General features: G+C 52.3%; 2 protein-coding genes across 2 annotated transcripts in view; one reads left to right on the forward strand and one right to left on the reverse strand.

Moving 5' to 3' along the window:
- The window catches only part of Hoxd13 (homeobox D13), a 7,266-nt gene extending 2,189 nt beyond the window's left edge, over nt 1-5,077 (reverse strand). Inside the window, exons 1-2 of the mRNA XM_013514802.1 lie at nt 5,028-5,077; nt 4,532-4,611 (exon numbers count right to left, since the gene is read on the reverse strand). Of these exons, the coding sequence (XP_013370256.1) occupies nt 4,532-4,611; nt 5,028-5,077 (130 nt within the window). The remainder of the gene's footprint in view (nt 1-4,531; nt 4,612-5,027) is intronic.
- A 3,233-nt stretch (nt 5,078-8,310) lies between these two features.
- Nucleotides 8,311-11,578, forward strand: part of Evx2 (even-skipped homeobox 2) — a 3,597-nt gene continuing 329 nt past the window's right edge. The window contains exons 1-3 of the mRNA XM_005373888.1: nt 8,311-8,737; nt 9,622-9,899; nt 11,207-11,575. Of these exons, the coding sequence (XP_005373945.1) occupies nt 8,311-8,737; nt 9,622-9,899; nt 11,207-11,575 (1,074 nt within the window). The remainder of the gene's footprint in view (nt 8,738-9,621; nt 9,900-11,206; nt 11,576-11,578) is intronic.

The following is an 11,578-nucleotide window of genomic DNA, read 5'->3' on the forward strand; positions in this document are numbered from 1 at the left end:
CCCGGGCCCCCAACCCCCGCAGCCCCTGGCGCGGCCCACCTCCCCTCCTCTCCCTCCCCCAGACCCAGGCGTTGGCGCTGCAGCCACCCCCACGAGTTGATTGCGCGACGGCCCATCCCAGGCCCTGTCTGCGACGGAGGCGGGCGCCGAGGCCTGCGCCTTGTCTCGGCCAGGGCGGTCTTTGCCACCTCTCCTCGGCTCCCCAAACTGCAAACAAATCGAAGATGAAGGGCAGAGATGGTCAGAATGATGTGAAAACAGACAAAAAAAAAAAAAGTTTTAAAATCCTATAGCTTAATCTTTCCTTTGCCTACCTCTGGACTCTAAACTTTGGGGAGCTGATTTTCCCTACCTTGAATATTGCTAACCGGCAAAGGCATTGCACACATATAAGACTCATGGGCGTAGACCCTATACACACAAGGATTTACGGTCCACCCAGAAAATACACACACAGCGCCCTTGGGCGGAGGAGACTCGCAATCAAGTTAAACCAAGCGGAGGGAAGACCAACCTCACATCCGCCGCGCTGAGCCTGACAGTCTGCCCCAGAAAGAACGTCCATGGTCCACATCTCCACGTCTCTACTCTCAGGCCAGCTGGAGTCACCTCCCGAGTTGGGCTTCTCGGTTCCACGACGCCTCCCTCGGCGGGCAGAAAGACCCTCTGAAGGGCGCGGGAGGCGAAAGTCACTCTGAGGCTGCCGCAAGCCTCTGCGCCTCGCCCACAGCGTAACCGGCCTCTTGCATTTTGCAGCCACCACCCACCCACCCCCGCCCGTTACTCACACCAATTAATTGAAAACTTCACTTTCCCAGGGACCTTTGTTTCGCTTCCTTTTCCAAGTTGCCAACTTCACAAAACTGAGCGAAGCAAATTAAGAGCGTGCTTTTTTCAAGTCAAGCCACGGCTTGCGGTAGCAGCAGCCTAGAACACCTAAGTCTGACTTCAAGGTGGTCTCTGGGCATTGTTGGTGAGGCTAGGTCCAGCTCTGGGGCCCTGCTTCCAGAGCTTTGAGGATCACAGCCCCAGTCCTTCTTTATCCCTTCCTGCCGTTCCTCAGCCACAGAGCCCCAGCCTACCCTGCTGATCTCAGCAATGAGTAGGGTGGCCGTGTGAGTCCTGTGGAGATTTGGGTCTCTGTCTTTGGAGCAATGTTAGATCCTAGGACCCAAGGGTGCTGGAGTGGGCGTGGGAGCCCTCAGGATGGGATGAACCAATTTAATTCTGTGGCATCAATTCTCCAGGCTAGCTTATCTCCAAGAAAATCGCTCCCCTAAGCCTGTGATTGGTGAGGACAGTTTTTCACTCAGTCCCCTGGCTCCCAGACTGAAGAGCCCTTGAGTAGGCAAAGGAAAAAAAAAAAAAAAAAAAAAAAGCCAGCAAAGTTGTCCAGGGCCTGGCCTGGCATTGCAGGGTGGGCTGCTGTGTTGGGAGTGTTGACACGCAAAACACAGTAACCATAAAAGGCTCAAATAAAGGGGAAAGTTATGAGAGAGGTGCTGAAAAAGAAAAGCAAGAGAATTAGTTTGACCTTTTTGAAGTCCTAGACAGGTTCATGATCCAATTCAAGGCAGGAGGGACCTGAGCTTTGCAGAACTGGAGAGGAGAGAAGTTTGCTGATGAGAACAATTCTGGCAGAAGTTAGCAATGGAAGCTGGACTTCATCTTTAAATGGGTAGCTGACGCCAGGTGACAGAGTTGCTGACTTTTTGAAAAGGATTGGTTAGTTTCTCTGTCCAACAATTTCGGTGCCAAACCACTAACGACAGACCACCTAGAGATGAAGATGCATTGCTTTTGCCTTTGTTTCTTTTCTTTTCTCAGTGAGAGAGAAAACACGGAAATACTTTTAATTTCTTCTATGACTTGAGCAAATTTATGGAAATATTTCTAAGACGTAACTGGGAACAATGAACTTTTGGCCTCTTAAAACTAAATATTTTGGTGATTCTATGCTCTTGGACTTCAGTTCCATCTTCTACCTGATAAATACATTTTAGTGACTGATTATATGTATAAAATGAGAAAAGTGAAATTAAAATAGGGAGGAAAAATTTGTAAGGTTTTGCTGATCTCAGGTAGCCCGTCACTTTTAACTTAATTCTCTATGCAGCAAATTAAATTGAGCTGAACTAGAAGACAAATTTGAATTAATGCTCAGCCTGAGACTTCTTCATGGTTGCCCTGCTTCCCAAGGTCCTGAGGGACAATGGCAAGATTTGGAGTTTCTCTGCTTATCCTACTGAGTATTCTGGGATCAAGGAGATTTTGAAGAATAAAGAGTTTTGCTTTCTGCATCCTGATTCCGATCCTGCTTGTTTTGCTGCCTCCAGCAGAGCTTTTAAGGTCCCAGATTTGCTGGTGAGGGTTACCCCTAGAAAAGGGTCTCTGATTTGATCCTATGTGGGCCCGTATGCCCCAGTACCCAAGACAAGAAGACTGTGGCTGAGTACTGGGCAAAGTTGTGCTGCTCTGTTTATGAACTAATGAGGTACATAGTTTACAACACAGGGGTGGTAGTTAGGGGAAGAATTTTGAGACTGAATTGGCAGAAACATTTCATTTAGCTTGTACATCCTGTGTCTAAACTGATTTCAAGATGAAATTTCATTGGAATCATTTTCTTCATTTATCCGGGAAGCTTACATTTGTATGTGTGTGTTTTGTGCTGGGATTTTAGCAAAAGGAGTAGATTTTGTTAAATGATTTTTTTTTTTGAAGTGACAGATGTCTCCAAATACACATTCTTCCATGATACATTTTGCTGCATTTCCTGATTTTGGTGAAAAACTTCATGAAGTCCTTTGTTCCCTAAAGCCCCACTTTACTCACCCATCACTTGCTCTCCTTCCTTGCCCTCCTCGAGCACCTTGTCTTGAGAACTGAGGTTGTTCTAGAAGTCATCTCTCCCTTTTCTTCCTTGTAGGTAATCTTTCAGATTGCTCTCCTGTCTGGGTTTGAGGAACAGTTGAATACAGGTTGCAATCTAGGTTTTGTTGGTTTGCCGTGATGGGGGAGCAAGCCTAGGGTAGATTTATTGAATTTGCTCTGCTTGCCAAGACAGCAATAAGCTCAATTAACCACATAATCTGTGGCTATTAAGACTAGGATGACAGGGTCCTATCAGAATGGGGTCCCGGGGAGTCCTTTGAAAGCATTTGCCTTGATGGCCAAAACCAGGAAGTGAAGGACACCTTCCTAATTAACTTGTAAGAAACCAAAGATTCAGTGTAGAAAGAATCTTAATTCCAAACTCTTAAGTCCAGTAGACATGGCTGAACAGTGCTCTTAACCAAGTCCTGCTAACATTGGACCCAATTTCCCATCTCCAGGGGGAATACTGAGTTCCACTGGGGCTGAAAATATCAAAAGAACAAACAAAACAGCAAAAACAAAACCCAAAACACTACCTAGGTACATAAAGATGGCTCTAGTAACAGACAGAGCATTATTCTGTTTGGCCACTTTCTATGCCTGACATGTATTCCCTTTCAGTTTAACAACAAAACGAAGCTTTATTAAATGAAAATCGTTCACAGCAACAACAAAAACCCTTCCCAAACACAAAACATTACTTGCTGAAGCCAGGTTTGCCTCCTACAGGGCAGCAGGCCCTTGTATGAGATAGCACTCCTCCAGTCTTGGGAGGGAATTAAACGGTAAAAATCTTCTTTCAAAAAGAAAAACTAAACTCTCTACGAAGGGGGCACCAGAGTGTGGGTCCAGAGCTGCAAGACCCAGTACCTTGTTATTTTAAAAAATTTATTAAAAGCTGAGACTGCAATTTGCTGCAGTTTGGTCTGACATCTCAAGGTGTGGGGTAGTCCTAGGAATACACTTTTCTAGTAAAACTATGGTTAACTTAAATGCAGTAAAGCTCACTCTGTGGGCCATCTGAAGTAAAGGGGGAAAAAAGGTCTGTTTATCTGCCTATCTGCATTTCTCAGATCTCACAGTCTTTATGGGGAGCCCATGTCATAGTCAGCAGTAAGACAAAAGGGTGAAGGATCAGAAAGTGCCGAACGATGAAGGAGGGTGCGAGTGGTCGGCTAGGCTTTGGCCGGGCGGCACGCAGTTCCCCACGCCTGGCGCTAGATGTCCCTGCAAGTTCTCGCGTCGCATCTGAGGGCAGAGGAGCTCAAGGCTGGCGACGCGTTTGAATAGCTCCCTTCAGGAAGAAAGTACTCATGCAACTTCTCACCTATAACTGCCCCCACCGTGGCACGGGATCGCAGGGAGAGAGGGAGAAGGAGAAAGAGAGAGAAAGAAGCATCCAGACAGACTCAGAGGAGACAGAGAACTACAGGATTGCCTGCCAAGGACCTGAGCATGAAATTAGCCGTGAGAAGGCAGGCCTGGTTGGTCAAGCCCTCATGCTCCCTTATAAACCGAAACTTCCAGCCTTGGGGATTGCAGTTGGTCTAAAGAAAAGGTGCCAAGGACCCGCAGCCCAAGCCCCGGCGGTTCTGCTGTCGCACCACACACCGCAGTCCCCGTGCTGGAGAAGAAATCGTGCCTCGATGCTGATCTGCGATGGAGGCTGCAGCTGCCCGGTGCCAGACAGACGTCGGGAAGAGGAGAGCTAGGCTCGGCCGCCGCAGGGCTCCGCTGCAGCTCCGCGGTTACCCGCGCCCCTCCGCTGGGGCAGCTGAGACAGATTTTTATTACCTTCAGTCTCAGGCCAGGAGTGTTTATCAGTTCGCCTCTGAGGACCCGCTTCTGCAGAAGAAACAAGTATTTAGTCTGGAGGCCTAACTGCAAAAATTAGGTTTTGTTCATGTCATTCTTACCTTGGGAAAAAAAGTGCTTTTCAGTCCAAATGGAGCAAGTCCTTCCGGCGGTGTACCCCACAGCCCATCTTAAAAATCTCTGCCAAGCTACATGCTTTTAGATTGGGTTGGATCCTTATCTTGTTTTATTGAGTAGGTCCTGCATCTTGGTAGTGGGGAAGAGGAATCAAAGTGAGAGGCTGTGTCTAAAACCCCAGAACATCTCCCCAGCCGGTTCCCAGCCTTAGCCTTTACATTCTGGGAGACGTGTGAGGTTCGGGTATTTCATCCTTAAACATCATCATTGCGGCATTCATCCCTCTATCCTCTAAAGAGGCTCAGTGTTTTTGATTAGGCCTGAATTTAAATATGACACGCACCATGAAAAAGACCAGAAATGCTACCCGAAACTTTGAACTACCTTGTGACTTGTATATTATTAAAGATAAGTTTCAATTATGAGCAAGTCACTGAACTCCTCCTCTGTGTCAAAAGTTTCTCATTCCCGGAAAGGTGATCATATAATTCCACAATTACTGGAAGTTTAGAAGACATAATACATATAAAAAGTAACTGTATAGTAAGAGCTTCATATCAATGCGGCAATATTACTACTGGCAGTGGTTGTGGAATCTAAATTAAGGGTATTTAAATATTGAAATGGAATGTTTACTGTGCTTCACGAAACATTGTCTGCTAAACACCGTTTAGCGAAAAATTATTGGTGTCTTGTACCTTGAGTAGTTTCCCTGACATGGTCTCCAATGCACTTTTCGTAGTAAACGGCATTAATGTTATTTAAAAGGTGTAAAATAGTTTTCCAAACCACTAATGAATGAAGGTGACGCAGAAAGTGGTGTTTCCCTTTTTCAACAGAAAGAGCTCGAGTTTGCCGCAGTCTTTGGAACTAGAGGCGCCGGGTCCCAGGGAGGATGTGGGAGACCCGCGGGCAGGGCCATAGAAGAAGGGGTCGCGGTCTGCATCTCAACCCCCAGTGGCGGCTTCTGCCATTGAAAAGCTGCTCACAGCCGCCGAAACCGCGAGGAAAACAGATGGGGGCGCCAAACGACAGCAATAAAGGCATCCGCGGATTTCCGCCCAGGCAGCGCCTCCACGCGTCCCCACCGCCACCCGGGCTCTACCCCCCCAACCAGGACCAAAGTGCCCCGTTTAGTCTCCAGAGCAAGGCCGGACTGGGTAGGGGGATAACCCTCCCCGGGTCACTCGGGGAGCGACTGCCAAGACCGCTGGAGAGGGATGTGCGACTGAGGAGCAAGTGGGGGAGTCCGCAGGGCTGGGCTCCCGTGGCGCTAATGGCCTGGAAGCCTGCAGGAGAGCGCAGCTCCGGGCTGCGTGGTCACAGGGACAGGGGTCACGGGGGACGCCCGGGCAAGTCCTCATCAGACCACTGGACGCCCGCTCTGGGTTTCCAGCCATCTCTCCCCGCCCCTTCACCCACAAACACTGCGTGCCTATTGAGCTTTGGGTTTATTGCCTTCAGGAGGTGTAATTGATTTTCTAAGCAACTCCAAGAAAGTTGGCGCCAAGGGGAACGGGAGAGAAACTTTTGGCTTTGACGATGTATGCATATATATGTGTGTAAATGTACTTCACACCTCGCCTCCCCTCACATTCCTGACGCGCCCCCAACGGGTCTAAGGTTAAAAGGAAAGCGCCAATAGACAGATGGGCAAATAGATCCTGGGTTCGCCCCTAACACACCCCGATGTGCTGGGTGTGTCGAAGGGTGGGAGGGAAGGGGCCCAGGTTGGGGTCTGAGTTGGCGCTGGCTCCGACATGCAGGATCTGCGCCCAGATTGCCAGGGTCTCTGGGCCGCTTCGGAAGCTCAAGGGCCGGGCTGGACACTCTGTGTCCCCTCCTTTGCCCTCTCTGTCCTCGCCGGTGCCCGCGAACCTCTCCCCCTCGCGCGCCTGGCGGGCGGGCCCTGCGCTGCGGAGGTCGGGAAGGGTGGGGCGCAAGCGCGGGAGGAGATGAGGAGCGGCCTTCGGTGAAGATTGATCTTCGTTAAAATGGTTGCCACCGGCGTCATTATGACCATCAAAGTTATCGCCAAGAGGCTCAGCCGCCAACCTCAGGCCGCGAGGAACTGCAGCAAGGTTGGTCGGCTACTCTCTGCTGCGGGGCTGAGCGCCTGGAGCACCCGGGACCACAGGTGAGGGGTCGGGGTGGAGGAGGGGAGGCAGGGGAGCGGCCCGAAGAGCCCAGGGGGACGGGAGCGCAGAGGGATGGTAGGGGGAGCTGGCTGGGGCTCCTCTTTCCCCTTCTGACCTCGAGATCTGGCTACTTTGACACAATTCTATTCGAGGAGGAAGTGGGAAAGGAGTCAACGTAAAAGTGGATTCGGAGCAGCCTGCATGGCGTTGTAAATCGCGACTGTGTTTAAAGTTAGCTGCCGAATTCTGCTATCAAATCGTCCAGTCTAGCTCATTTCCCTAGGGAAAATGCGTAGGCGAGAAGGCTATCCATCAGCGGGATTATAAAACTTAAAAAAAAAAAAAAAAGGAAAGAAAAAACCTGGGACTTTGAGTTCTGAACACACTCTGTAAGCGGTGTTAAAAATCAGAGAGGATCTAATGATTTGCATGTGGAGGCGCGGGACCGTGTACCCCCGCCCCCGCCACGTAGCAAAAAAGCGGTTTCAAAACTCTGCAAGACATTCCCCCCCCCCGTGGGAGGAGAGCATCCAGGCTGAGATGAAGTAGAGGGGGAGAGAACTCAGAGTCCTATTTGTTAAATAAAATACATATTTGGTTCTGAAAACAGAAAGATAAGTAATCCAGACAGGAGCGTAAGGTCTTGTCCTTACGCAACTCTTCCTGCATCCTCCCCCTGCCCCCCCCCACTTACGCCCCCAGCTTGTAAATTTTTTTAAACCTTCTTGAGGATCTACTCTGGAAAATCAAAGCATTATCTATTATTTAACATGTATCTGTGTCCGTGGAAAAATGAGGAAGGCGCTGCATGATTAGGACCTAAGGGGCAACCCAGCAAACTGAGAGCGTAATGATGCCCCTAAATGAAGGGGGAAATGTGCCGCGGAGCGCTCTATTAATCAGACTGTCAATTTCACCCCCGAGGCCAAACCCCCGGGCGAGCAGAACTGGCTCGGAGCGGGCAAAGGACCGGAGCCTTCTTCCTCACTTCTTGTCTCTTCTCGTCTCCTACCTGGATCTATTTGTCTGCTCTGAAGCCGCCTTCATTACCCACTGACAGGAGCGTGTATTTATTTGCTTATAAACCTGTTACAATAAATGATTATTCGAACGGCGTCATTCGTACCTTAATGACGAGCGGGCGCTACTTTTTGATGAATGACATCTCGGGCTCGGAAGGATGTATGGGTCATTTTGACCAGTCATTCCCTCGCTCTGGCATCCCACAATTTTTCCGCCTCCCTCCAAAAGAGATAATAATATTTAGAGGCGCTTGCTGGGACTGAATGAGAATTAGCCCTAGGCGCAGCCTATCATTAGGACGGGACAGCCTGGCCACTGTGACATTTTTTAGAAAGCTGAGATGATGGAAAGAATAAGAAAAGAGATGATTCTGATGGAGAGAGGGCTCCATAGCCCTACGGCTGGCAAGAGGTTCTCCAATTTGTCCGACTCCGCTGGCAGTGCTGTGCTCGAGGCCCTGGAAAATTCACAGCACCCGGCTCGCCTCAGCCCGCGCCTACCGTCCGCCCCCCTGCACGGCGCTCTAGGAGACCTCCCTGCCAAGGGCAAATTCGAAATAGACACTTTGTTCAACCTGCAGCACCCGGGCAGCGAAAGCACCGTCTCCTCCGAAATTGCCTCCGCCACCGACAGCCGCAAGAAGCCGGGCCATTATTCAGAGGCGGCCACCGAGGCCGACATGAGCAGCGACGTGGAGGTGGGCTGCTCCGCGCTGCGCTCGCCCGGAGGCCTGGGCGCCGCGCCGCTCAAGGAAAACAATGGCAAAGGTAATCGCGCGTGCAGTCCCATCCTCCGCTCCTCCGCGGCCCGCGCCCGTCCTTCCCTGTGCCTTTGCCCCTCTCTGCCCCTCCGCCAGCAGGCTGCACCGAGCTGGCTCGGGGGAGACAAGATGCAGGCAGGGATCGTGCCCTCCGGCTCTGCTCCTTCCAGCGCCAAAGGCCTGCGGAGCCTGGGGCGCCAGGCCCGCAAGCCCGGGCTCCCGAGTCTCAGAAAATGTCTCTGCGTGCCGATGTAGGAAGCGGAGCGCGCAGACAGACCCCTAGCCCGCGGCTGAGTCTCTCTCAGGGGCCGGCGCCCTGGCAGCTACTCTGAACTCCCCGCCTCTGACCCCTCAGGGCCGCGTGGAGGGGTATTCTTCTGGGTAACTCGGAGAGCCTGGCCCGGGCGCCTCTGCGAAACTACTTAGGCCAGCCAGGAGAGAGTTGAAAAGTAGATTCAACCCCACTAATGGCTCAGGTTTGAGCTACTGCTGTCTTGCAAATCTTAAAATATTTTAAACCAAATCCAAAAGACTGTCAAAGAAAGGTTTGAGGCAGTACAGAAAGCTGTCCTGCGGGTCAATAAATTCAGACCTTCTCCAACTGTACCCCGAGGTAGGTGTTTTCTCTCGGCCAATTTTCCTCCCCAGTGGAAATTTTCTAATTATTAAAAAAAACCTCCCTAATTCCTTTCCTATTATTTGATTATGAAGGACTCTCCAAACTTTATTGATTCCATTAACGGCAGCAGTTCGTAAGCATGACAGACCCCATCAATTCCGGCAGCTACTTTGCTCTCTGACGCGATTTCCCCCATCTGCGTGCAGCAGCTCCGGCCTCGGGGCTCCGGGCCCCGACTGCGACTCATGCGCTTTTGACTGTTTGTTTGCCAGGGTACGCGGAGAGCGGCTCGGCGGCCGGCACCACGACGTCAGCGTCGGGCTCAGGCCTCGGTAGCCTGCATGGAGGCGGCGGCGGAGGCAGCGGCGGTGGGGGTGCGGCGTTGGGCGGCTCCGGCTCCGGCGCGGATCAGGTGCGGCGTTACCGCACCGCGTTCACCCGCGAGCAGATCGCGCGCCTGGAGAAGGAGTTCTACCGGGAAAACTACGTATCGCGTCCCCGCCGGTGCGAGCTGGCCGCTGCTCTTAACCTGCCCGAAACCACCATCAAGGTATCGATTCCAGTGCGGCGCTAGTCTGGCCTCCCCCGGGGCGCCTGGGTTGATTGGTTTCTTTCCCCTCTTTCTCCTTCTCCTGTGGCTAGATTTAGCGCAGGGCCAGGAAATCCGCGGGAGGTTAGACACCAAAGGCGCTGGCTTACAGTATTTATTTCTCAGGTGCCGAATCCGAATGGCTGGGGCCCAGGCTGATTTAGGAAGGCTCCCGCGTGACGGAGCCGAGGCCACAAACCATCCCTCGCTTCTGCTTGGTTCTGCCCAATGCCTGCCCAGATGCCCCTCGCCCGCACCCATGGTCCCACTCTCTCCTACGTGGCAAGGCCAGCTGGTCTTTGTTCCCCTGGCACGAATCTGGAGAGGCACTTTTCTTTTGCTTGTGATCCTGGGTATTTATTTTTTGCACATAAATCGTTGCTACATAGAGAAAAGAATATTGTTTTTTAAAAAAATCGATTAACCCGAGAACGTAGTTTCCTGAACATTTTTATTTTCTCTCAGGCAACAAGAGAAAGGCAATCTCCTTGGAGAGAAACGCAACGAAATTGTCCTTGTTTATATATCTATTTAGGTTATTAATTTTATTGTACGTACTGGAGACAGAGCCGGGAGATGGGGCGACTTGATGAATAGTTCTCGGAGCATTTGACACTCTAGAAAAAGAGAAAACTCCACGGGATAGGAGAGGGGTGCGGGGGTCCTCTCCAGTCTGATCAGGCTTTATTTACTTTGGAGTTGTGACGAATGATGTCTTTATTAGCTACGGTGTTAGGAGGGACAGAAAAGTCCTCTTCCCGGTTTATAGGGGCATTGCTTTCCCTACTCATTTAAGGCAAATGATTCCAACAAAATCATCTCTTCAAAGCCATAATCGGTCCCGTGCCCCTAGGGGCAGGTCCTTGCAGGCTTCAGGCTCAAGACCTGGAGCGGCCACCTCGCAGGGGAGCTGCAGCCCAGCCACTCTTCCAAGGCCGCTCGGAATCCCCGTGCAAATCCAGGGATTGAGAGGCGGGTGCTCAGAGCGGCTGGGGCGGCCTTGGGCGGCAGGAGGAAGAGGAAAGGTTGAACTGGGACAGGAAAATGCTGTCAGAACTAAAAGATCAAAGCCCGAGGAGTTGCAGCAGCGGGGGAGGGGGCACAGAGTCCCGGGACTTCGGAGGGCGCGCCACACCCTGCTGTCCCCGTCTCTGCTGGGACGCAGAGGGGACCCCGGTGCGGAGGACCAGGCCAGGCCACCCGAAGGTGCGGGAGGGCGGGGGCCGAGCACGCGGCCTCCTAACGCGGGCGCGGCGCTGTCCCCGCAGGTGTGGTTCCAGAACCGGCGCATGAAGGACAAGCGGCAGCGCCTGGCCATGTCGTGGCCGCACCCGGCCGACCCCAGCTTCTACACCTACATGATGACGCACGCGGCCGCCACCGGAAGCCTGCCCTACCCCTTCCACTCGCATGTGCCGCTGCACTACTACCCGCACGTGGGCGTCACGGCCGCGGCGGCCGCAGCTGCAGCCTCGGGTGCGGCGGCCGCGGCGTCGTCGCCCTTCGCCACGTCCATCCGTCCGCTGGACACCTTCCGCGCGCTTTCGCACCCCTACTCGCGGCCCGAGCTGCTGTGCAGCTTCCGCCACCCGGGGCTCTACCAGGCGCCCGCGGCCGCCGCGGGGCTCAACAGTGCGGCC

Source organism: Chinchilla lanigera, unplaced genomic scaffold, assembly GCF_000276665.1.
Source record: "Chinchilla lanigera isolate Chin_1 unplaced genomic scaffold, ChiLan1.0 scaffold00002, whole genome shotgun sequence".
NCBI lineage: Eukaryota > Metazoa > Chordata > Mammalia > Rodentia > Chinchillidae > Chinchilla > Chinchilla lanigera.